Source organism: Tenrec ecaudatus, chromosome 10 (genome assembly GCF_050624435.1).
Source record: "Tenrec ecaudatus isolate mTenEca1 chromosome 10, mTenEca1.hap1, whole genome shotgun sequence".
NCBI classification, from domain to species: Eukaryota; Metazoa; Chordata; class Mammalia; order Afrosoricida; family Tenrecidae; genus Tenrec; species Tenrec ecaudatus.
Genome location: NC_134539.1, coordinates 124,005,025 through 124,031,564, shown reverse-complemented (window position 1 = coordinate 124,031,564; position 26,540 = coordinate 124,005,025). Strand labels below are relative to the sequence as shown.

The 26,540-nt window shown below is 54.0% G+C and overlaps 1 protein-coding gene across 1 annotated transcript in view; it reads right to left on the bottom strand.

The window, feature by feature from the left end:
• Positions 1–26,540, bottom strand: part of RNF43 (ring finger protein 43) — a 64,899-nt gene that overhangs the window by 6,206 nt on the left and 32,153 nt on the right. Inside the window, exons 2-5 of the mRNA XM_075561539.1 lie at positions 10,856–10,978; positions 3,134–3,208; positions 2,890–3,021; positions 2,224–2,334 (exon numbers count right to left, since the gene is read on the bottom strand). Coding sequence (XP_075417654.1) covers positions 2,224–2,334; positions 2,890–3,021; positions 3,134–3,208; positions 10,856–10,978 — 441 coding nt within the window. The remainder of the gene's footprint in view (positions 1–2,223; positions 2,335–2,889; positions 3,022–3,133; positions 3,209–10,855; positions 10,979–26,540) is intronic.

The following is a 26,540-nucleotide window of genomic DNA, read 5'->3' as shown; positions in this document are numbered from 1 at the left end:
GCCCCGCTCACACCACCGAGCTTTCTTGTCCTTGGTGTCGATGGGAAACTGTTTGTCCAGCTGCCTGCTTGTCGTTATTAGCTCGGATGTCTAAGTCGGGCTGAACTTTCTTTCTTTTTTTTCCCTTCCAATCGTATTATTGGGGGGCTCTTACAGCTCTTAGAACAATTTGTACATCCATTGTGTCAAGCACATTTGTACATAGGTTGCCATCATCCTTTTCAAAACATTTTCTCTCTACTTGAGCCCTTGGTATCAGCTCCTCGTCATTTTTCTTCCTCCCTCCCCCACTCCCTCACCCTCATGAACCCTTGATAATTTATAAATTATTATTATCTTCATGCTTTTACACCATCTGCTGTCTCCCTTCACCCATGTTTCTGTTGTTTGTCCCCCCCCGGTGGGTTATACATTGATCATTGCAATGATTGGTTCCCCCTTTCTTCCCCCTACCTTCATGGTATCACTACTCCCCTTATTGTTCCTTGGGAGGGTTATCTGTCCTGGATTCCGTGTGTCGAGAGCTCTTATCTGTACCAGTGTACATGCTCCAGCCTAGCCGGATTTGTAAGATAGAACTGAGGTCATGATACTTGGGGGAGGAAGCATTAACGAACTAGAGGAATGTTGTGTTTCGTCGGTGCTATACTGCACCCTGGCTGGCTCATCCCTTCCTTGTGACCCTTCTGTGAGGGGATGTCCAATTGTCTACAGATGGGCTTTGGGTCTCCACTCCACCCTCCCCCTCATTCACATCAATATGATTGTTTGTTCCAAACTTTCATTGTCCAAAATCAAACTCCCGATTCCATGAACCACCTCTGACCAGACACCTGTCCTCCCCAATTGCCCTCACCCTCACTCACTCAAAGTCACTGCCATCGAGTTGGCTCCAACCCACAGGGACCCGAGAAGAAAGGTAGAATTGCCCCCTTTGGGTTTCTGAGACCGTAACTCTTCACAGGAATGGAAAGCCTCATCTTCCTCCTGTGAAGCAGCTGGTGGTCTCGAACTGCTGACCCTGAGGTGAGCAGTCCAACACATAACCCGCTATGCTTCTGGAGCTCTGGTAATTCCATTCTTTCAACTGCTCAGACCAAAAATCTGGATGGCATCCTGCATTCCTTTCTCCCATACCCTGTAAAGATTCCCAGAATCCACTTCTTGCCTCCTTTACTACACCTGGCACCCAGGTGACTCAGTGGGTTGCATGTTGGACTGCTAACTGAAGGTCAACAGTTTGAGTCAGCTGCTCCGTGGAGGAAAGACGAGGCTTTCTGCTCCTGTCAAGATGGATCACCTTGGAAACTCTGTCCAATAGGGCCACTGTGAGGTGGGACCCGCCTTCCTCTAGCCCATTCTCACGGTGGAAGCAAACGTGACCGTGGTAAGACTTACGTTAGGCTGTTTTGTTCCGAGACACCAAACCTTCAGTGGCTCCCATTTCACCCAGAGTGAAAGTCCTGGCAGTGACCCCCGGGAGTCTGGATCAACGTGACCTCCATGAACTCTGTGCCTCATCTCCTCCTCCGCCCCCCCCCCATGGCACCGCCACCCCCCCCCCCCCCCGGCTCTCTGCTCCCGGCCCCTGGGCCTCGGCACGCACTGTCCTGCTTCTACTGCTTCTGGCAGAGATTGGCACAGACGATTCCCACATCTAGTCGGAGTTTTCCGTTCCCGAGCTACCTTCTCAATGTGACCTTTCTTTTCAAAATGAAACCTCCCCCACACGCTTCCTCTTCCCCTTTCTGCTTTCTGTGTCTCCCAGCACCTACCACTATGGAAAAGACTACATTAGAGGTGTGTGTGTGTGGGGGGGGAGTTTCCAAATCTTTGTGGAAAAAATGGTATTGAAAGAGAACCGAATATTCCCACACGCTTTCCCAAGCTCCGTTACCTTGTATCAATTTTGCTTCTTGTCTGTCTCATCCCATTAGAATAAAAGCTCTTGGAGGGCAGGGCTTTTATCTCCTCCATCATTGTGGTGCCCCTGCCTGGCAGGTAGTCAGAGCGGGTGTGTTGGGTGAATGTAGGTGTGGCATGAATGGGCAGGCCCCTGGGGAGAGGCTACTGGACATCACCAGAGGGACATGGGGGTATTTGGAGGTAGACTGTTGGGCGGATGTGAAGGTCCCTCCCTTCTTCACACCCTCTTCTTGCTCCCACCCTCCCACAGACACCCACACTCATGCCAATCTCCACCAGGGAGCCCGCACTGCTCACCGGCCGGTTGGGGTTGGGGTGGGGGCGGCACCGGATGCGTAGCACGGAAGCCAGGATGATCACAAAGATGGTGCCCACCACCGTCAGAAGGATCCACACGTCATAATCTGGCTGTGGGGGGGGGGCAAGCAGAGAGGGAAAGGGGTCAGAGCCCTGGGAGGGCAGGGGCGAGCTGAGCTCAGTGGGAGGAAACAGGAGACACACAGAGCGGGCTGGAGGCTCTCCTGGGGTCTTCCAGCAGTGGAGCTAAGTGGGGATGAACCTAGGGAGGGGCTTAGCGGACCCTGCCTACCCAAAGCCCTCGGAGGAGAGGGGTCTCCTCATGTCAGCAGCGAGAAGCACTCTGAAAATCCGGGTGCCGGAGAGGAAAGGGAGGGGAGCCTCTGTAGGCCGGAATCCCTGACTCTGCAGCTGGAGGCACCAGGCAGCGTTGGGGGGGTGGGGAGAGATGGGGGTCAGGGCTTCATTGTGTCTCTGCCACCCCAAGCTGCCCCCGACCTCATCTGGCCCCATGTGTTTCAAGGCACAAAGGCACACAGCTGGGTTTCTGAAGGAGCTCTCCCTCTCCCTGGGGACAAGAGGATTTCTAAAGTGTCCATCAGCTTTGGGTGAGGATGACCACAGGGAACAGGTCGGGGTGAGGACGGACACTGGGGCAGTGCTTACCCAGGCTGGGGGCTCCTTCAGCTCGATCCTCACGAGCGCCTTTCGGTTCTTGTACACAAACTCCATCAACTTCTCGGCGTCGCTGCCCCAGATCAACACCACCGGCCAAGTCAGCCCCAGGGGCTGCTGCAGCTGCAGAAGGGGCAGTGGCCGGAGGGGCTGCTGGGTCCCAACTCTTCCTTCCCCAGGAACCTCACTTCCCTCCGCCCTAGCCCGCCTGAAACACCCTAAGGTCTCTGAGTACCTGCTGGGCGGCAGCTCGATCCTCAGTGATGTCAAAGAGGACAGCGCTGGCTCCTCGCTCGCCGGCCATCCGGGCCTGCAGGACACACAGCGAGGTTGGCTGGGGGCTGGGGTGGAGGCAGCTAATCCAGACCCTATCCTCATCCCCACACGGACCCACCCCTGCCCGGGGCTTTGCACACACGGAACCCTGCACACTCACACACACGCGCACAGGCATGCAAGGGGTCAGTCAGTGGAACTAGGTTCTGCCTGCCCTAGTCCCTCAGCCTAACCAGGGCCCATTGCCTTGAAAGACCTTTGTTTTGTAATGTGACAAACCCTGAGCAAGGAGTCACTGGGAGCCAGGGGGGCGGACCAGACCAGAGACACAAAGGATTAAGAACAGTGCCTGTCCTTGGGGCTCCATCGCAGGCCTCAGCTAAGAAGTGTGAGAATACATGAAGGGGGTGGGGGCGGTGGGACAGATGGAGCAGAGAGTGACCAGCCCCCCTGGGACAGGGAGCGGGTGGAGATGGTTTGAATAGAGCAGGGCTTTCCAAAGGCCAGCCCTGATGGACAGGAGGGGCCTGTGGGACATCCCTCAGCTTAGGTTAGGTTCCAAGAGCCTGGGCCACAGGGCTCTCCCATGAGGCCTCCCGGCAAAGCCCAGGCTCAGCCCATCTCCTTGGCAGCCCCTCCCTGCATGCTCCAGTTTGCCAACTCTTTCTCTGGCTCCAGCTCAGAGTAACTTAAAGGAGTCCCTGTCCGTCCGGGGCTTTCTCTCCTCACCAGCTCCCTGAGTAGAGGGGCCGGAAGCCCTGTCCCCCAACCCCGGGTTCAGCTGTGCACCAGGGCTCCAGAGAGGGGCTCTCACTAAGAACTGAGCGGGGCTTGGGGAGGCTGAAGGCAGCCAACCACAGGGCTGGGCAGAGGCAGACAGTGAGTCAGGAGAGAAACCAGCAGGCATCTAGGGATAAGTGTTGGGGGACTAACAGAGGAGATAAGAGCGGAGGGAGGGGCGGAGACCCAGTGGTCAACCACCAACAGATGACACTGTGAGCCAGAGGCTCCCTGCCCAGTGCCTGTCCCTCTGCCAGCCCCACTCGCGAGAGAGCAGATGCCTCCTCTGGGAAAGGGCTCAGCCCTCAGGGCTGACTCTGGGCCTTCCTGCAGGCAGTGAAGGAGTTAAGCCAGCTGCCTGGAGGGGGGGCAGGCAGAGGAGCCAGGCCCGCTTTACTCACACGCTCCGCTTTGATCTAGGCGTCCCAGGGAGAGCCTGTCAGGGCAGGCCAGGGAGCGGCTGCCGCTCCCTGGGGCGGGTGGTGGCCAGGGGCCCCTCAGAACCCACTGCCCGAAGGCAGGGGAGGGCGGTGGCGACCTTCTAGTGGGACTGCCCCCCTCCCGTGGGCCAGAAATGTAACTTGCTTCCAGCCTTTCCTGCCCCTGGGAGCTGGACTGGGCCTGCGACCTCCCTCCGCTGGGCCAGGTGCAGCCGGGAGGCCAGGGCTCACCAGGCTGGTGGACTGGAAAGTCATGGAGCTGGGTGGATTAGAGGCGACACCGCAGTCACAACCTCCCCCTCCCCCACATCATTTCCTCCTCCCAGGAAGCCTCCCCCATGCCCCAGGCCACCCAGGGCAGCTAGAAACTTCTCCAGGGGTTGCCACCCTCCAAGCCTGGAGCGTGCAGAGCAGAAGCAGCGGAGAGAGAGGAGTGGACTCTTGGAGACCATCTCCTAGTCAGGGGACCTGGATGGGGCACCGGAGAGGTCACTACAGTGGTCAGTGAATTGGGTCTCTTGGGTCCCCAAAGACCAGGGGGACCCTCAGAACCCACTGCCCCAAGGCAGGGGAGCCCTAGGAGGGGGGAATGGAGACCTTCTAGTGGGCCCCCCTTAGGGCCAAAAAAGTAACTTTCTCCCAGCCTTTCCTGTGACCAGAACAAGACCCTGGGTCCAGCCTGGGCTGGGAGGGCAGAAGGGGAGGGCAAAGCCTTCCTTTTCTGCAGTCTCTCCCTCGGCCCCTTTGTGCCTATTGGGAGAGGAATAGTGGAAAGCATTACTGTGCTCTTCAAACACCCCAGCCCATTACAGCGCATAATTATCAAGTTGTAAAGTGATCAAGGGGCCTAGAGAGCTGGCCAACCACGGGGGCAGCAGACCGGACTTTCAGGCAATGCATTCCTGCAGTCAGAGTTCTAGGAACAACAAGCAGGGTTGGGGATAGATGGCACCCCTGCTCACTTGCACCCAAAGAAGCAAGAGGGCGGGACAGGAAGCAGCGCTCCCCCAGGGTCTGAGATTGCCCCATTGGAAGGCAGGGCAGGAGGCATGTTCCCGGAGCTGTAGCTGGGAGATTCAAAGACCTCTTTTGGTGGGGACTGCAGTCCGCCAGGCCTCTAGGGGCAGCAAACAAAGTTCTGGCAATGACTCATTACAGAGGGAGCATGGAGGGTGAGCTGAAATCAGGCCTCTGACTCACTTTCTGGGTACACTGATCAGCTGCTGCCAGGCCACAGTGACAGTCTCTATGCTCCCTGCTCATGAAAGACTTACCGAGCACCCACTACACCCAGGCCGCCCAAGCCAGGGAAGCCGAGGCCCTCTAGAATAGTTCATACTCTAGTATCTCCTAAACACGCATCCCAATGATGCTAACAAGATTCTAGGATAGTTCCCAACACCCCTCCCATTGTTTTATGCCTTCAGCTCAGAAAGACCTTCTCTCCACTCGGCCCCTCTCAGCCATACTAGATTGGACATGAATCAGATAGTAGACCAGAGAGCAGTGGGGCCGCTCGGGTTGTGGTGCGGGCAGGGGTGGAGGGCTTCCTTCTTCTCTGGAGCACCTCCACGAAGCCGGGCCCTAGCAGAGCGGGAAGCACAGCAGAGACCCCGGCCGCTGGAGTGGGTCCAGAGGGAGGGGCTGCTGCTCCTACTGCGTTGGCTGGGCTGGGCCAGTCAGAGAAGACTCAGGGTAAGAGATGGGGCTCATCAAAGTTTGACAACAAAAGGAGGAGAGATTTTATTGAGACTCGCTTTGCCTAGATGGCCGGGCTTTGGATCCTGACTCCACGACTGAGGCACCCAACCGCTCTGTGTCTCACTTTCCCCTTTTTTGTAACCTGGGAATACAGAATAGGATCTACTTCATAGAGTTGTTGAAAGGACTACATCTATGAATCCAAGTAAAGTGATGTTTGGTTTGCTGTCACTAAGTTGTACACCTGTAAAAAAAAAACTTGAATCGGTTTAAGTTGTGTGACAGTTATATTTACAACTACAAAAACAGCAGCTACTAAGGCTGATTATGTACATCCAAACTCTTCATGGGTTCCTTGATTTGGAAGATTAGGGTCATGGTTCTTGGGACAGCCCAGTTAATTGGACAAATTAGGTGGTCAGTGCTTCTGTTCTGCCTTGGGGAGGGTATGGGGTCTCAAAAGTTTGCAAACAGCCATCCTAGGTACAGCAACGGGTCTCTGTTCACTGGGAGCAGAGAAGAAGGAAGGTCAGGAACAAGAGGAGGAAATGGAATGTGTGGCTAATTACCTCCATGAATAATCTGCTTCCTCTGCCTGAGGCTGAGAGAATTGAATGGAGCTTGGCTACTGTTACTGAACATTTTGATCAAAGAGTCTATAGAAGAATACTGATCAAAAGGGGGGAAATGTAGAGCAGAATTTCAAACTTGTATGGAATCTATACTTTCTGGAGGTTGGATGAACTTCCAAAATTACTGACCTGAGATAATCATTAAGCCTTACCCACCGAAATATCCCTGGAAGTTTTCTCAAAACCAAACAACCGTTTAGCTTAACTAGTAAAGACTTGAGCAGCAGCCTGCTCTTTTGAGAACTACCTGTACGGGATCCAGCTGACAAAAGCAACTCAAAACACTGGCCCGGAGCCTCAGGAGCGGTGAGTTTACGCGAATGGTGGGGAACGACTCGGAAAAGGATGGGAGAGTGGTTGCCTAACTGAAGAATGTACTCAGTGGCACCGAGTTGTACTTGTAGAAACACGCAGACATGGGAGTATGTCCTGCTGCATCGCTTCTGAACGTAAATAAGTGAAGAAGTGCTGTTTGAAATCACAGCGCTTGGCACCGAGTAAGGGTTCCGTCACCGCTAGGTCGACCAGCGCCATGTCTTTCTCTGCTCCTCACAGCAACTGGGCAGGATACAGCTGCTCGTCCCTCGTGAGCTGTGCAAACCGATGCTCAGAGAGGCTGACTCACCTGTCCAGGGCCACCTGGCTGATAACTCATGGAAGCAAAATCCCCACCCAGGACATCGGCTTCCATTGTGCTTGCTCTTAACTCTCGGGGAGGGTCTCCAGGGAAGAGGTAGGGCTCCTGCCTGTCTGCTGGGCTCGGGTGTCAGCTCCTTCCGACAGCAAACGGACAAGTGCCCACATCAACTCGTGAAGGGATAAGGCCCTGCCTTATCACAGGGACGACTGTGGAGTGAGACTAAAGAAAGAGAAGCCGATTTGGGGTGACGAGATGGGGTGCTGATGACAAGAAAGAAGGACAAATGACAAGAATCTGAGGGAAGCCTGAGGCTGGGTGACAGAGCGGACCAAGAGTTGATAAATCAGACAGAGGCAAAGTCTCGTAGTAACGGGTGAGGATGTCAACGAGTGGCCGCTCTGTGTGGCCCAGGACAAGCAGCTCGCACCTGTATGGTCTCACTAAGTCCTCCTTCCTCCCACGCGACCCCCTTTCACCGAGGAAGCAGTGGGAGCTCAGAGAGGTTCTTTGTCAGCATGTCCCCAGGCACACTGAGTGCGGTGCGAGAGGCAGGCCTCAAACCCAGGGCTGTCGGACTGGAGAGCCAGCCCTAGCACTGTCAGTAGTGATGATCCCGGGGTTAAATTCCCCCCACCACCTTCCCTTCTACTCGATGCTCCCTAGTTTAGTAAACTCTATTTACAATTCACTTTTTAATGAGATCATTTGTAATAACACCTTGAGCTGTGAGGCATCCCATCAAAAGCAATGATGGGTATGTTCGTTAGGCCTGTGGCCTTTGGAATGGGGAGAAAAACGAGGCTTTCTACTCCTGTAAAGAGTTGCAGCCTCAGAAACCCACCAGGGTCATGCTACCTCATCCTATCGGGTCACTACGAACGGGCAGTGACTCAATGGCAGTGAGCTTGGCTTTTGGTTTGGGTGGACTTCTGAAATACTGAAGGTAACTCCTGTTGTCTCTTCACTGATGGCAGTGGGCTGGGAGCGACCTGGTTAGGTCAAAGGGAAAACCACAGAGAAGACATAGTCTCAGTCAATTAGATGCCACTGTGAGCTTGGGGACACAGCAATTCCCAGTGGGAAACCAGGGAGGAAGGGCCGGTGTGAGCGCAGGGGAGGAAGCGTGGGCACGAACCCTCTTCTGAAGAGCCCCTTGGGGAAAGAGAAGCAGGTCACAAGGCAGCAGCTGGTGCCATATTCAGAATCCTGCCCACCTCCCTGGATCCAGCAACCCCCAACCCCACGGCCATGGGCTCAACTCATAGTGACTCAGCTGGACAGAGCAGAACTGCTCCCCAGGTTTGTAAGAGTGTAAATACGCGTGGGAGCAGACAGCCTCGTGTTTCTCCTGGGGGGTCTCAAGTGCTGGCCTTGAGGTTAGCAGCCCAGTGCTCCACCCAGGACCAGGGATCGGGTCGATGAGAAAACTGAGTGCAGGTAAGGGTCTGAGAGTGCAGCAATGTCCGGGAGGCTCGCGGTTCAACTTCCGCTGCCCTCCAGAGGGTCATGAGATCCCCAGGGAAGGTGACTCCTCTTTCACCACCCCTGGAAGCTGGGGCACCCGGCCCCCATCCCAGGCCCAGCAGCCTCGGCAGGCCCTCACTGCCTGCCCCTGCTTCTTCTCCTTCCCCCGCAAAGTGCCACTCTGTGCCACACACCTGATGCCACTCAGGCTCTGTCACCAGAAGAGTCTTTTTATATACGTCACGTTGTCCCAACTGGAATACCAAAAACCCACCTCACTGCCATCGAGTCAATGCTGCCTCACAGCGACCCCTGGCAGGTTCCCAAGGCTGTAACTGTTGACAGGAGGAGAAAGCCCAGTCTCTCTCCCTCAGAGCTGCTGGTGGCTTTGAACTGCTGACCATGCGGATCGCAGCCCAACGTACAACCACCACACCACCTGGGCTCTCCCCGGCTGGAATAGGCGCGGCCAAATGAAGAGTTTTAAGGCCCAGTCCTGGAACTGGACAGGGCTGGTCTCAAGTCTCAGCTCCACTGGCTGGGTCACCCTGACAAGTTACTTAATCTTTCTCTTCTTTGTTTGCCACAGAACAACAAGGCCTAGCTTTCCTGACTGTGGTATAGGAGATTACACACACACACACACGTCTGTGTCACATGCGATTGCTGGCTAAAGCAGGGGTGACGAGGGCCTACGCTCCAGCAGCTGGGCGGTGATGTAAGCAAGGCCAATGGGCCGGGTGGGGAGCTTGGCCAGTCGCGGAGCTCCATGCATCTTGTCAACAGGAACGTCTCGCAGGGACAGTGAGTGTGTGTTCCGCCTCCAGCCAGCTGTTCATCTTCTGAGCGCCTCCAAATGAGGTCATCGAGCTGCGACCTGACCGACAGGCTAACCTCCACCTCTTCACTCTTCATCGTCTCAAGTTGACAACAGATGACGTACCTACCACGGCAAGCGAGCGCCCACGTCTGAGAAAGCGTGGGGCCCGAGCTCCCAGCACCTCTGATTTTTGCCTCCCGAGAAGCTGGACATCTGGACTTTCCATGAAAACTTTCACGTTTTGAATGTGGCGATTAATTTACATTTTGAAAACAAGCTCACCGCTTTGCTGCAAGAGGGTGACATATTTAAGGGTACGGCCAATGATTTCGGCGTCTACTGCTCTTGCACTGAGCTCTGTCGATATTTCTGAAAGGTGGGAGAGCCCTCCAACGGACTCCCTCTGTGGCGGCTACATCATTTTGTGTGAACTTGATATATAGAGGGTAGGGGTGGAGCCTAGCCTGTCAATCAGATCACAGTCTGATGGCACCTCCTTGCTTCCCCTTCCTGCTGTCAAGTCTCTCTGAGGGCTGCCAGAGACACTGCCTTCGGATCGACACAGCTCTGCACCTGCCAGCCTGCGGTCTCCCTGCATTCTGCATCACCGCATGCGATTGTGTGAGTCTCAGAGGGATGTGTGGACTAGGATCAGACTTTCGGGCTTGCCTGGACTGAGCCGGAAGGCTTGCTCGATTTAGAATTACCTCTCGATCTAAAGCTCTCGCTCCCACACACGAGTCTCTGGGTTTGTTTCTCTCGTCCACCTGGCCTCACATGCCCTCTTTGTTCTGATCCTGGGCAAGGGAGGGCGCTTCCCATGAACGGCTAACTGTCCTGCTGGTTGTGATCTTTTGAAGGACCACCGACCCGGCTCAGACTGACACCAGCAAATGGAAAGGTTAGACAGGAAGCGCAGGGGCAGGGAGTTGAGGTCACTGTCAGAGGGAGGGAGAATGGCGGTACGCGTGAAAGTCAATGTCACTGAAGTGTCCGTGTAGGAGTTGTTGGAGTGCATCGTTCTTGGGTATGTGTGTGACTGTATATTTCTTTTTACAGATTTCTTTTATCAAAGAGAAGGTTCTGCTGGTAGATCTGTGAAGGCAGAAGAACAGCGGCGTGACTTCCCACCTTGCTCAGGCAGGAGAGCGGCGTGAACTGGGCCTTCACCAGGGAGCCAGAGCTGGGGAAGGGGGACATCTACCTTGCTAGCCAGCGACAGGCAGGGGCGGGGGGCCCTCCGGGGACTTTCCAGCTTGACGATGCTGATGAATCCGGGCTCCAGGTTGTCGTCGTCGCTGGCGTTGCACAGGTACAGGGGGTGGGACTGCAGGGAGACAGCAGAGAGAAGGACCGGGGTTAGGGGGGCTGCGGGAGCAGCAGGAAGGATCCTTCCCTGCTGCGCTGAGCAGGTGCCACGGGTGTGGACCCAGTCAGTGCATTGCCCCGAGGAAGCTAGTCCCCGTCCCTGCCCTTTCCACTGGGGAAGCCCTGGGTTCCAGAGCAGTCGGTGCAGAGGCCTCCTTGCCTGCTTCCAAACCCCAGACTAAGAGAGTAGCCTTTGGTCCTGTACGCAGTGCCTCGGGAGTCTCCTTCTTGCCCTCTGTATCCCTGCAGGTCCCTCCTGCCTCCCAGGAGGCCCCCCTCTACAAGCTCCCATCTGCCACCGGGCTTGGCCCTTCTCACTCGGTGTTGCCCTCCCAGCTCGGTCGCCCCATGCTGGCATTAAGCAGAGCGCTGGAGAGAGGAAAGAGATCGTTCCGAGATGAGGCTGGTTAAGACGGAGACCTTGAGTCATGAGATTCGTGGGAGTTCGTCCTCTCCCCAGCAAGGACCCAGGGACACAGAGCGAGCTCCGCTGCTTCTCTGCGACCGGCCAGCAGGGGTTCTGAGGGTTCGAGGCAACGGCAAGCTCAGGCCATGACCCTGTGCCTCTCAGCCCATCTGGTCCGGAGGAACAGCTGAAGGGGAAGTGGGCCCGACAGGTGCTAAGGTGACGCCTGGAGTCCCTCCCCCGACCCCCAAGGAGATGGAACTCCCGGTCTAGAACTTGCTTCTCACTCACAGTGATTCCAACACTCACGCGAATTCTCTTTCTCCTAAATAGCACGTCTGCGCGCCAGGGGAACAGAGCGTGGTTTCCTTGGATGATTGTACAGGCCACGGTCCCCAAGGTCTCCGGCAAGAAAAGGGGAATTCCTACTGGGGGTGGGGGCTGCCCGCACTTCCCTCTCCACAGCTGACATCTCCAGGACCTACAGAAAGAACCTTCGGCATTTATGGAAATGTAGGTGAGGTACTGGCATCAGCGATCAATGGAATAGCACACCTACTTGTTGAAAGCACTTTTGGGCTGTTTCCCAGCACCAGCTGCCATTCCTTAAACTTGCTAGGTTTCTCACTAAAGATGCGCTCCTTTGCTTTGAATCAAGTGCTTATGAAGGAAATCTTTGGTTCCGGACATTAATGGGTAGGAGTTCCACTCGTGCACCCACAATTCAAGGCACACCCGTCAAGTGGGTGATTGAAGTTTCGTGCACTCTTTGCCCCAAGAGAAAGGCCTGGTGTGAAGTTCAGGGGTGGTCTCAGTTCAGTGGAGCTGTGGGCCCTGTCTTGACAAGCTCTACTTGTCTGTCCATCACTTCACCCACCTAACCATGCATCCCCTCATTTATCTATTCCACCAGTCTTAAGAGTCACTTGGTGCCAGGCACTGCACCGGGTGTGGAGAGCGCAGGAATGGGTGTGACAGGCTCCCCACCTCTATGGGGGAGCACCCTGGTGCCGTGCTGTGATGAGGCTGGTCTTTGAAGGGCCTGTGGGAGGCCATGGGAAGGTTTCCCTGGAGGTGACTTGAGAAGTTTTTGGAGGCTGAGTATGTGGGTGCTCACCCAGTGGACCAAAAGGGTGGGGGGTACTTCCTGGCAGAGGAAGCAGTCTGTGCAGAGACATAGAGGCACCAGGCTGAGTAAGTCTGGTCTAGCACAGCGGTTCTCAACCTTCCTCAGGCCGCGACCCTTTCAGACAGTTCCTCATGTGGTGGTGACCCCCAGCCATGACATTATTTCCACTGCTCCTTCATCACTGTCATTTTGCGACTGTCATGAATCGTCATGTAAATATCTGATATGCAGGATGTAGTTTCATTGTTACAAATTGAACATAGCACAGTGATTCATCACAAAAACAATCTGTAATTCTATATTGTGAAATATTTATTTCTAATGACAAATAAATGAAGGTTTGTCTGGAAGCGTGGTGTAGCATGGGTAACTGTCTAATATAACAACAGTAAACGACATTGCTACATTTTGGGACAGTCTGTATACGGAAAGAGCCAGCGTCAGTGTGAAGGCTGAGATAGCTTCTTTCTCACCAGATCAGCTCACCATATCTGCATGTGGGCGGACCCGCCTGGAGACGGATAGAGGAGCGGTGTCTTGGTTCCTAAGACCATCGGAAATATGTGAAAGGGTCATTCTACTGGACCCCCCCCCAGGGGTCTGGCCCCACAGGCTGAGAACCGCTGGTCTAGCATGAAAGATGCCGTGGTGGAGGAAGGGGAGACTTGCACTTGAGAAGGGTCTTTGACTTCCAAGGACACAGTGATGAAGAGTCCGCAGTCAGTTACAGCAACAGAGCCCAGGTCAGGAGACCTTCCTCCAAGGACGGACTGGAGCCCTGCGGCGGGCGGGCCACATTGCAGATCTGCGTTCTCATGGGGGCTACAGGGCACCTCTCGTGATCCAGAAGTCCGTCAGGAGAGGGCAAAGCCACTCTGAAGAGATGAGTCGCTTTTAGAGAAGGGTTTCCACCGAGGCCTTAGTAGGTGAGAGCAGAATTAGCAACCGCCGTGCTCTGATGCAGGCTGCCTTTGACGAGGGGAAGGGGAATAAGGTGGCCCTCCCAGCTTTCCTCTCCGACTAAGTGCAAGGAGGGGCGAAGGGGAAGAGAGAACCCGTTAGTAAATGACCGCCAAGCGCCGAGGCAACTTCTCTCTCTCTCTGATAGGTGTTAATCATCCCCAATTAAAAAGGATGCTGGGGGGGGGGGGGTTGTGGATTGGCGATCCTTTTTTTCTGGTGCTCTCCCTGGGCGACCTCAGCTACAGTGCCCATGTGGACGCTGTTTATCACATGTATGCAGCTGAAGCCCCATAGCTCCAAGCGCCTCCCACACATGTGTATTTGAAGCCTCCTAAAGGAGACACCTCAAACTCAGCATGTCCAAAATGGCAGGCAGTGTTTTATCCTGCGCCTCCCCCACCCCGCCCCTTCAGCCCAAGCCATTCAAGCCAAGGCCTTGTGCGTGACTCAGCGAGGCAGTCAGCCTCCTAACACTGTAGTCTGGGGTTTTGCGTCCATCAAATGGGGCCTTGTCCACTGGCACGGAACTCCTTGAGGAGAAAACCGCCCTGAGCACGACGTCTGCTTCCTGGAGGCCCAGATCTCCCGAGAACCAAGATGCAGGCACGGTTTCCACATTGGGGCCGAGAGAAAGCAGGCGGGGTGGGTGACGGCCCAAGCCACCTATGGCTCAAGGACCTCGGTGGGCTCAGGACTGGCAACCTGCATCTTCATAAGAGACCAGGTGTTGGAGGGGCCCTGAGCAGAAGCTACCATGAGCTCTCAGACCCCCGCCATCCAGATTTAGAACCTGGCTTTGCACACCCCCCTGAACATAAAGGTACGCGGACTGCTGCTCGGTCGTGTGAATTGTATCTTATTTTCTTAAGTCTCTCCTTTAATCTCTTTGTTCTGTCCCCCCACGGTCTCAAGATAAGCTTAGGTTCAAATGATGCCTCCATCACTTCGCACATGTGTAATCTTGGCTAAATCACTGCTTCATTTTCTGAGCCTCCAACTTCTCATCTTCAGAATGGGGACCAAAAAAAAAACGCCTCCTGGTTGACATGCAGCCTGGAGAGAATGAGTCTGAGTGCCCAGCACAGAGAACCCAGACACTTGACACTCAGTAAGTGCTCATTAAATGGTAGCTGTTTTTATTGTTGCATCTGAAGTAATAAAATCCCTTCTTATTCCTGGAAGGGACAAAGCCCTCTCTGACTCCTTCCTCCCTTGGTGATTGTCAACAGTGCCCGTGCATGCCAGCGTTCCACAAGGCGCAGTCTGGGACGGCTCATTATCCACGGTCACTTCTCGCCTGTGCTCAGCCCTCCAAACCCCACTGAACAAGCTCTTCCAGTTCTCAGCCTGCCTCCTTCCCATGGAGGAGGCCATGTGATCTCATTACCTCCTCACAAAGGGCATTCCAGGGCTCAACTGAGCCCCAAACTTAATGCCGGTCTGTCTTACTTTATCCACGGCAGGCATCTCCTCCTCTTGGGGTGTGTGCTTTTGCAAGCAATTTTTCGCCGTCTCCTATTTCCCCGCCACCGCCTCCCCCACCTCCGCGGCAGTAATCTCCTCCTTCTCTGATCGCGCCCACAGACCTTCACCCAGGCCTTGGACAGGTAGCTTTACTGCCTCTGTAATCAGAACACTGGCCCGACATCAAAGGCACCCTTCTGCCCATTTCCTCTTCTCCTGTGCAACCTCCAGACCTGAACTTGGGACTACCTGGCTTTTCTCTCAGGCAACAGGACACACCAGCATCATAAAGCAAAGAGAGAAAAAAACAGGCAGATTGGCTTGAAGCGGCTGCTTCCTCTTCCCAGCCGGACCTCCACCGCTTGGACTTTTCTCCCGCTTGGTCACCTTGCCCGCGATGTCCGGAGGTCGAGGCTCACACCTGTAGAGTCATCCTAAAGGTGATTCTGGTCAGACCGGGACTTAGAAACATCTAGGCCTAACCTGCACCCTCATCTTGACCTGTTTCCTAATGAATAAAGTTAGGCAGGTGTGGGATGGTCAAGAGGATTTTTCCCCCTTTAGTTGTTTTGTTAAGTTATTATTATATTTTTTAACCAGGAATGTATCCCTCATTAATTATGGCATCTTTGTTTCTCAGATGCCAAGGAACATACCATTGGCAGGGAGAGAGAAGTATAAGCAGAAGCTGGCTGAGGGCAGGGGACTAGCGGAGAATGGCGTAATTCTCTAGTGTAGATCCAGAAAGCCTTCCCATGTGAGCCTGAGAACTGGAGTTCAAAGAAAGAACTGAACCCAATGGGAAGCTGGCGGGGGGCGGGGGGTGGGGTGGGAGGCAAGGTCCCGGTGGAACAGAACGGAGCTCATCAAAAGCCCTGTTTGGGGCGAGGCATCTAGTAGGCCCCCAGTGTGTGGGCAAAGGGTGACTAGAAGCCTCTTTGGATCTGGTGGCCAAAGCGATTATAAACGAAGAGATGTGGATATTTCACAGCTGAGCCTCTAAGGAGCTTTCAAAACTCCCTTTTGACAGATAAACGAGACGCGTGAAAGACCACACTGGAGATTTACTCTAAAGGAGGCTGAGGCCAAAATCCAGGTCCCCGCTACACTGGATCCCAGTGGTCTACGCCACCATGCTGCCTCCAGGTGAACTCACTGCACAGGTGACCAGTGAGGTCCAACACCAGCTGGAGGTCACAATACCCGGAATCGTGGCCGGAGGCTCCAGGACCCCCACTGCGAGAACGTGCCTCCTCCAGGCCCGAGCTCTTTCTGCCCAGCAGTCTCAGCTTCCTTCCCCTGCCTTCAGGCTTTCCTCGTCTCCCCCAGCCCCACAACAAAGGCAGCCAGACCCAGAAGCTGCTGGAAGATGCTTTGCCAGTGAACACTCCGTATTTCTTTCAGGTGTGTCCTGAAACCCCAGGTCAAAAGAAGCGCAGCCCCCTAGGATGGCCATTCTCCCTCGCTCCCTGGGCCCACAGGACACACTTCCTTCTTGCACTATAAGATTCACCTGCCCTCAGCTCAGGCCATGCCTAAGCTCAATGATGTCACCAGGCCTCTGGGGCCTTCTGAAATGGGTCTCCTGATGGGGTTCTCCTGACCCCACTCTGTCTGGCATTTTGGGTGGTTTCTGGGTGGTACGTGGGGCTGCAAGCAAGATAAAGAAAGGGAAGAGAAAGGAGAGAGTGTTTCCCGAGTGTCTTTGGAAATTCGCTGGCATCAAGGAAGAAGGGTTATTTGGCAGTAACTTGGGAGAGAGCTGAAAATCTCAGGCAGGCAAGAGGGAGGCTTTGTGGTATTATAATCTCACAGGGAAACTCGGGTTTTGTCTTGTGTCAGCCCAGATGACCTCTAGTGACAGAGTCAGGAGCCAAGGAGAGGGGTCCCCTGGGAGGAAGGCTGTATGGGACTCTGAGACCCTGCTAAGGCACCCTAGTCACTAGGTTTGGACATCAGCTAAGGAACTTGGGGATCAATCATCCAAGAATCCTATAAATAGGTCCTGAAGGGTCACCTGAACGCTTGTCATTCACTTAGACCACTGCTCCGGGGAGCCCTGCCACTCAGGCCTGGCCCGGAGAGGCCCTCCGCAGGAAGGCTGGGGTCTCAACATGCAGGTGGCAGAACTGCCTACTCCCCACAAGGCCAGGATAAGAGTCTAAGGAGGCTTGGCCAAGGCCCGCCTGGGGCCAGGCCTTAACTGGTAGCCACAATGCAGCAGTTAACCAAAGCCTCTCACTGAGCCTGATATGCTGTTTGCCGACAGCCGTGACACAGCCTGCTTGGTGGTCTTGCTGTTCTTGTCCAGCCACTCATGCCAGAGATAGATGGAAGTTAGAACCTGCTGGAAGCAAGGTAGTGTTTGGTGTTGAGTAATTATTTCAGTTTAAGATGTTAATACTTAAAAGACCAAAGCGAGATCTTGTGGAAAAATGAAAAGACCAGAGCAATGAAACTGGTGGAAACCAGATTATTTGCTGAAATATACCAGCAGCCCCTCCAGACTCTCAGCAGGGCTACTGACGTGCGCTACATTCCCGGATGCCTGTGCGGATGCGTGAGCCGGCTTAAGCTACGCTGGTGCTCCCGTGCACACAGGCCTTGTCTCCTGCTCAGAGACGGTCGGAATTTCAAGTTGCCTGTGCAAGCTCTGTTCCCTATAGGGATCTTCTAGGCTAGGCTGGCCCCAAGAGCAGATACCATTGCCAAAGAGGCCAGTTCCACCAAGGCTCCATGCTGAGGTTTTCACTGTCACACTGGGAGCAGGCGTGGGCCACGCTGCGGCGTTTGCACCTGGGCAGTAACATGGGAGACTGCATTTACATTGGAAAGTGGGAAATTTGGAGGAAGAGCACGTTGCTTCCAGAAAGAAACCACAGGAGACATCTGGGCAGTGGCACTTGGAAATTACATCAGGATAAGGGCAGAATTATTCAAGCCACCAGCCAACTCAGATGCCCAAAGTCTGTCCTCACGAGCCACTGGGGGGTTGAGAACGAGCCAAGGAGGTTTGCAGCGGCTGGGGGAGCTTATGTAGGACACAGCCCGAGTGTCCCAGCCCGACTGCTGACAGCACTTTGACCTCACCTCTGAGTCCCTGTCCATCAGGTGGCCCTGGGGAAGAGGCTGGCTTTGGGGGGCGGGGGGCACTGTTTAATGATTTGCCAGCAAAGAACAAGGCAAACAGAGTGCTGGCAGCTGCCTGGTGCAACAGGAGAGCGGATTTTTATTCCCACCCATGGTGGGGCCTTCCAGGCAGAGGATAAAAGAACAAGCGGGGATGGTGTGGGGAGAGGCTGGGAGGGATGGTCATTTGGGGCTCAGCCTTTCCCTGGCCTCTGGGGATGGAGCCTGGAGATCTTGGCATTGGGGTCATTTGGGATTTCCATCCTCTCACTATTTTGTGATCCCTAACAGCAGCACTCTTGAGGGCCTCGGGACTGAAGAGTGAAAGATGTGGGGGACCCGGTGGTAGAGTTCTAGACCCGGGAGAGACTGAGGCCAGCCCAAACGGTGCTTGCTTCCTGAAAAGTCTTCTACAGAAAATCTGAATGACAAAGCAGTTGGGGTCTTGGTGAAACTCCTTCCCCTCCCCATTTCCCACGGATCTTTCCCTTTCTCCCTGGCTCCACAGAGAACAAAGGTGGTCTCTTTCCCATCCCTGCCAGGCAAGGACTTCAAGATCTTCTGTTCCTTAGCCCCCCAACTCTCCTTGCCTTCTACCCCAGTCCAGCCCAGTCTGGAGTCTTCTCCTGTCCTCTGGCTAGTTCTCCATCCCCAGAATTAAATGCTGGCCCGAGTCCCCCTAAAGCCGCCCAGTCGGAGTTCTGAAACGATACCTGCCTCTTCCTCTTAGTGTGTCAGCCAGTGTTCCGCTGTCACCGGCCTCTTACCCATTCCCCCCAAGACTGCGTGGCTCTTCGTCGATATTCAACAAGTAGTCCTGGCCGCCTGAGCTCCTAAAGTCAGAGATTAGGCAGCAAACTGCCCTGTCCACCGCACATGGTCAGGGGGAAAGGGCTCGTTGAATCATCTGCTTTAACAAACAGATGCGAGACAAATCCCATGGTTGCCTTGGCATTTGATCAGGATCCGATTCCAAGCACATTCCAGATTCCTCTTCAGGGTCACTCGGGACTCTCAGTCAGCACCACGGCCTTGTGGGTTCTTCGGGAGGGAACGTCACCTTCCTTATCACCAAGCTTCCAGCTCTTTCCACCTTTGTTCAGGAAAAGCTCCTTGTTTAATAGCCCATCCCTAGGTACAGCGGTTCTCAATCTGTGGGCCGAGACCCCTTAGGGGGTCGAACGACCCTCTCACAGGGGTCGCCCGATTCATAACAGTAGCAACATGAGAGTGATGAAGTAGCAACGACAGTAATGTATGGCTGGGGTCCCCACCACACGAGGGGCTGGATGAAAGGGTCGCGCCTTGGCATCCATGTACTGAAATGGGCATACTCCGCAGCAGGGGAGAGAGGACCAGAAAGACAACCGCCCCTGCGCTCACGAAATGAAGATGTGATTGCCGCTCGATGGCACCTGTGCGCACTGCACACTCATGCGTGTGTCACGCGTGTCAAATAACACATCCAAACCGACCCAAGTGCCATCGAGTCGGCAACCCTCACAGCGGCCCTGAGGGCCCTTAGAACCCTTAGGGCTTCTGAGACAATGACTTTTTACGGGAGTAGAACGCATCCTCTTTCTTCCCGCAAGAGCGTGGCTGGTGGTTTCGAACCGGTCACCTTGTATCTAGTAGCCCAATGTGAAACCACCATGCCACCGAGCCGCCTAACAGCCTATCAGGGAATGCCAATTCACGGAGCACAAGGCAGAGCTGTGAGGAGGCTGCGGAGAAAATGAGCGTGGAGAAGAGTGTGCTCCGGCGGTGTTGCTTCGCGAGCGTTCTCTCATTTGGGGGCCGCTTCTACTCGCTCCCAGACTTGATGGGGGGGTCCTTCAGCGCAGGAGCCCCTTAGAGACGCGTGTACTTTATTTACGATTTTAAATCCCTGTAGTATTGACCGAAAGAGACTCGTGCCCCTTCCCCACTCCCATCCCGCCCCTGCCCGTGGTTTGAGGCCATGGAATTGGCTCAGCGCGCTGCATTTCCACCCAGGCTTTCTGAAGACTAGGCCTGTGCGCTGGATAGAGAAGGGCCGGGGAAGACAAACCAAACTCAATCGATTCACTCTCAGTGTTCCATAGTTTCTTCATGGGTCTTTAGATGTTGTTTTGTTTTGCTTTTGCATTTAGAGTGAGCGAGGAGGTCCACTTGACACTGGCGTCCCCGTTTTAAGGAGCCCAGAGGAAGAGTTCTGAGCCGTCCGATCCCATCATGTCCCTTTGTTCCAGCTTCCTAGCAGCCTGACCCTGTCCCTGAGGATGTAGGCCACCTCACAACAAGGAGGGCTGCACGTTTCAATACTGCAAACACCCTCTGTGAGTTCTTGTGGCTGCCTCGTTGCTCACTGCTCTTTATTTTCCTGCTAAACATAGATGGTCAGAGAGACAAGGAGCTGACCAAAGTGCCGACAAATGGAAGGGGACGCGTCTCCATTATCAAGTCGGCTCCGCTGAATACAAGTTCCTGTCTGTGTGGGTCAGGAGGTCCCGGGAGGTGCCATCCCCGCCCGAGTGGGTAAGGAAAGTGCGCAGAGTGTTCGGAAGGGGAGCCAAATGCCTGCGTTGAGAGTTCGCAGGACAATGGAGACTCAATAGTGGCGCTTTCGGTTTGTACAGTTACCAAGGTACAAAGCAGCACTACCCTTTGTCCTTTTGATTTTTCACTCAGCTAATGGAACCCTTCACCCGAAATGAGACCATTATGCAGCTTTGATGTTGCATTTTATATTAGCAAAGTGCTTTATAATCCTTCATTAGCGATTTTATTCTCCCTTTATCAGCACCACCCATTGCACAAATGAGCTCACTCAGGATTGAGAAGACAATGCCACGCACAGTGGACCTGTGGCCAGGAATCCTGAGTCTGGCCCTGGGTTTCGGGCATGGAATCTCGTGCAGGGGACTTGAAGGGCCACGGGAAGAAGCAGAGAGTCAGAGGAGGACAAAGACATCAAGGCTACAGAACGTTACTTGACTTTGCGGGCGGTGTAATTGAGAGGCCTTGGGAGCTGACATTTGAAGAGCGGGACGACCAAGCACCACTTTGTCAGGCAAACAGGGCTCTGGAGGGCCCGGTCTCCTTCCAGATGGAACTGAAAGCAGAGGGGAAAATATGATGTATGTTTCTGGAGCCTGAATCATTACAATAGACGCCTAGTCAGCCTCCAGTCTCCTGGGGATTACTCTGTTCCATCCGCCCCTATGCTAAAACCCAAACCTCAACTCACCGCCACTGAATCCATTCTGACTCCCAGCAACCCTGTGGGACAGGGGAGAACTGCCCTTGGGGGTCTCCGAGCCGGTCCCTCTTACTCACACCCTATTCTCACACAGCGCGCACACAGCATTTCAAATTAGTCTCCCACAAGAGCCTCGTCCTGTCCCAATACCACCGATGGCTCTCCACGGCCTTCTGATGAAAATCAAACCTCGTCAACTGTCGGATCACGTCCCCAGTGCCTCTTGCTCTGTTTGGAAACAGGCAAGACGGTTTCACAGTTCAATTCTGCCACTCGCGTGTGTGTGTGCACGCGTGTGCGTGTGCGTGTGTGTGTGTGACTTTCAGCGAGTAGCCCAACCTCTTTGAGCCTTGATTTCCTTAGGAGTAAACAAAAAAAAACCAACAACCCTGATCCCACCCCACTCCCCAAGATGCCTGTAGAGCCTAAATGAAATAAGCACACACTAGCAGTTCCTGCACATAGTAGGGCAGAAAATACCAGTCCTTCCTTCCCCTCTGCTTTTCCAGCTTTCTCTCCCACTTCTCTCCCCAGTGTCTGACTTGCTCAAACCAAATCGCATTATTTACTTGTTCTCAGACTCTCTTGGAATGACGGCTGCCCTGTCCTGTGGCTTGTGAACACCCAGCCCCCTTCAAGGGCAGGTTCACACGCCACTTCGTCCAGTAGAAATCTCACCTACACCTTAAATGCCTCGAACACCTTGTGTATTTATATCGTATGGCACACTTGACCTTCTGCTTTCTATTTCTATTCACTGAACGGAAGGCAGGGGGTTCTTTGTATCCACAAAGCACAGTGCTCCAACCCAAAAGGCGTTCCATAGATGCACTGAGTCAACACTGAAAGCTGGAGCCTGTGCTCTCCCCAGAGTCCGTTTATTTGTGATTCATGCTTCACACTGGGTGCTCTTTACAAACGATCTCCGGAGGGAGCTCAGCATTTCAAGTAAGTTTAACAGAGAAGCTGAGTCAAGTTCAGTCCTAGTTCAGCTAGCAGGGACTGTCTGGGCCTGTTCCTGGCTTGAGCTATCACAACCTGGCAACTTCTATAAGCCAGGGGATGTCACAGGAACGCATCTGTCTGTGGATGGGCAAGCAAACGTCCCTGGGGTCTCTACAAATGAGCCACTCTGCGGTTGAAAGGTCAGTGGCTTCCCTGATCCAGAAAGGAGGTCCCCAAACTCACTCGGGCCTCACAGGTTCTGACTGTGGCTCAGCCACACGGCAACCATACCTACGCTGGCCCTCATCCAATACATTTCCTCTTGGCCCAGTTGGCAAACGGGTAATCATGTGACATCAGCCACCAGGGAGTAGCCGGGACATATGGTGGCCTCATAGCACCACATAATGTGGTGACATGTTTCTGGATCACCACCCATGGGTGCATCACCTCTTCCCCTACCACGCCCCCCTCCATAAAAATCGCCTTAGCTGATACTGCTATGGACACAGTGACTGTGCACAGGCCCTGGACACTTTCCTTCTATCCGTCGTCGTGCTTGCTTGGTGGGGGGGTAGCTGCCTGGAAATGGGTTCTCTGGTGCAGGAGTAACCAGGCTTTGCCGGTAGGGGGGCTTCCCTCAGGAAGTGGCAGCGCGTCTAGAGGCTAACACTTAACTGAAATGTGTCAGAGTCTAATCCCCCTCCCAGCCACATAGTGGGCAGCGGAGATGTTGTCAGTAAGCTGATCCTGACCCTGGGCATTACTCGGCCAGTTTCTGGAGTCACCTTGCGCCCTACACTAACAGCGGCTGCAGTGTCCTCTCTCAGACTTTGTAACCGGGGAGATCAATGGGCTGAGTGCTCCCTGTCAAGATAGCAGGAGTCACTCGATGTGACTGAGTAGCATGCGGGACGGACCCACATTGAGATTTCCCCCCTGGGTGCATCAGAAGAGACCTGAAATAGATGGTCTTTTGGTTGGAGAATATTTGTCTTTCTCCTGAGGAGCGGCTGGTGGTTTGGAACTGCTGACCACGTGGTTAACAGCACAACATGTAACCCCTGTGCCACCAGGGCTCCTCATGGTTGGAAAGTATTTAATGGTCACCCGGCTTCCTCCCAAAATTGGGTTAGATCTTGCCCGGGAGTCGTGGTTGGATTGGGAGAGCGCGCACACACCCACGGTGGTGGCATCAAACGGTGCACGATCAAGCACTGCAGTCTGTGGTTCAGCCGGCTCTGCGGACCGTGGACAAGAGGCCGCTCTCAAGGCAGCCTTTGAAGTGGGCAGGGATTGAATAAGAGAAAGAGAACCGCATTGGTAACCCCCTCACTGGCCCCGTGGCCTCGATTAAATGGAGCTTGGTAACTGCCTAGCTACACCCCTGAGAAAAAGCAAGGGAGCTGCTGTTGACGGTTTCCTCGCAAGTCTTCAAGGTACAGGAAGGAGAAGCGGCTCTGAAACAAGCATGGCACATTTGGACACATGCTTAGGAAAGCCCAGTCACTAGAAAAAGACATCACGCTCGGGAGCGAGCCGGGAAAAGGAAGGAGCCCTGAACAACGTGGGCTGATACACGAGCCCCAGCAATGGACTCAAACAGACCCGTGGGCATGATGGGCGATGTAGGTGCTGCTGCACATCCCTCACCGCGGGGTGGGACAATCCACTCTACAATCCACAGCAAAAAGATGTCTGCTTGCTAGCTTTTAAAAATGAGTACAAGTTAAGTCCCATATGCTGAAAAGAAAGAAATCCTTCAAGGTTGCTGAGCCAGGAGATTTCCCATGTAAGATAAAAGAAGGCAGCATTCTGCCAGCAGCAAAGAGGGACGGCCCGGGAGCCCGAGGGGAGTGCCATGAGGGATGGCACACTGAAAGGCTGGGGACAGACGAGTTCAGATGAAATGTCTATGAATTGTTGAGTGTAACCCTGATGATCTACTCCGCAGACCTTGAATTCACAAGAAAAAAGTGGTTTGTTTTTTAGAACGAGTAAGAGTCACGCCCATTTGTTAAAAGAGAAATCATGCAAGGAGGCTGAGCAAGGTGATGTCCTGATTTAAGCAGTATTCCCAGCGGGACCGTTTAGCAGCGGTGCCAACGTGCGTGGCGGGAAACCAGTTGGGGCGAGGTGCTCCACTCCTCTGGGGCTGGCCGGATGAGGACTTGAACTCCGCAGGTAGCAGTTCAAAGGAGAAGGGATGAATCATAGAAATTATGAAGGAAGTGTTGAAAGTAGTTGCCGATAGACTGGATGACAGGGACAAAGGGAAGGGAGGAGCCCCGAACGTCCAGAATCGGGGAAGATACTGCATGAATCCAAAGGGGAGAACCGGGAAAAGAAGTTAGGCTCCACGTGCAGTCGGTCGACGTTTCATCGCCGGGCAGAGATAAAGCAAAGTAAATCTGCCGGGCAATTTGCGTCAGAACTGGAGTTCTGACAGGTATGAAGAGAAGCGTGTGCCTGCACCTTCAGACACAGGACTGTTGATACAGTGCTTTAAGCATCAGTTCTCATACATGGAAATGAAAGACAACGTTTAAATGGCCAAAGAATGAAACGAAGGCAGTGGGTTATGGTTCTCGGCTCCCCTACTAACTCCAGATGGAAGGCCTTGCGTAGCCTGCGCGCCCGAGCGGGTCTCCAGCCACGTGACTTCCAAACAGCCTGATGCACCAGCTGGGCAGAGAAAGGGTTCCGAGAAGTGAAAAAAAAAAACACAAAACAGGGACAGTTCTGAATAAAGGCAAGACCATCTTGACTACTTCTCTTTGAGGCGAACACGAAACTAATCAAGAGCATAGGTTTTTATCTTCCTACCTCGTATTGGAAGGAGCTCTCCTAGTACTGCTGGCTAACCAGTGGGCTGCTCGGCACCAGGTCGGTGGTTCAAATCCACCTGCCATCCTTGGGGGGAAAAGATGGGCCTTTCTGCTCCCGAGAAGATTTGCAACCTATGGAGAGTCGCGAAGAGTCGGAGCGGGCTCTGTGGGAGTGGGTTTTGCATTGGGTCCCATTGTCATTTGTGGCCCAGCTAATGGTTTTCCTGGAAGCATAGGCCTACGTGTCTGCTGCTGAACCCCATCGCCTCAGGATTAGGGCCAGACCAAGGCTCCAGGCCACCAGCGAAAGGGCCTTGACCTATGGTCTGTACAATTGTTCCACTAAGGTAACACTGCCTGTCTCCAAATGCTCCCTTTCAGACAAGAGTCACGGTCACGCCAACGATGGGATCACGTCCATCAACTCTGCTGAGGGCTCCAGCCAGGTGAAGAGAGCCGACCCCTGTCAGAGTCATGGTCAGAAGTAAGTAGTGCTTCTCAAAATGTGGAACTTGCTAGAAATGCAACGGTTTAGGCCTGACGCGGGGGTAGGGTCCAGCAGCCTGTAATTTTAATGAGGCTTCTAGATCTGACTCTGATACACAGTAGAGCAGGCGTCCTCAAACTACGGCCCGCCGGGTGCTTTGGCCCCTTTGTTTTTTCACTTCAAAATAAGTTATATGCGGTGTGCATGGGAATTTGCTCATAATTTTCTGTTTAAACTATAGTCCGGCCCTCCTATGGGTCTGAGGGGCAGTGAACTGGCCCCCTGTTTAAAAAGTTTGAGGACCTTGCAGCGGTCTAGAACAGGGGCTGGCAAACTTGGCCCGAGAGCCATAGGCTGCTCTCAGCACGCACACGCGACTGAAGGGAAGTTGAGAACGCTTAAGGGCTGTTATTCAGACCATGGGGCGCCATTGGTTTGTCATGAATGTATTAATGCCTCGCAAATAATTTGGTGAGGGACAGGATTGGCTCTTCCATCTAAAAAATTCGCCGACCTCTGATCTAGATAGAGGGACCCAACATGTCTAGGCCGTTTCCTTACTTCCTGTGGCAGAAATGTTGGCGTGGAAGCCAAAATTCCCAAAATGCAGACTACATGCAGGCAGAAGGGCCAGGCCTCCTGATTGTGCCTCTGTCATATGAGACCTGCCCGTGACATCAGAATCACTCAGGGCACACCAGCCTGGGTGGGTCAGGGAGCTCCTCTCAAAGGTGCTTTGTGCAAGCACCTTATCCGCTGGGTGTCTACAACCCTACTGTACACATATGATCCACTTCATGCTTTCAAATAGCCACGCTCCTGTTGACCATGAGCAAATCACAATGCTGAGCAAAGGGTAAAGAGCTGGATCTTGTTTGCTTCCCTGCTGCGTTCCTCTAAAGACCCAGGGTCCTTTCTCTCTTTCAGTT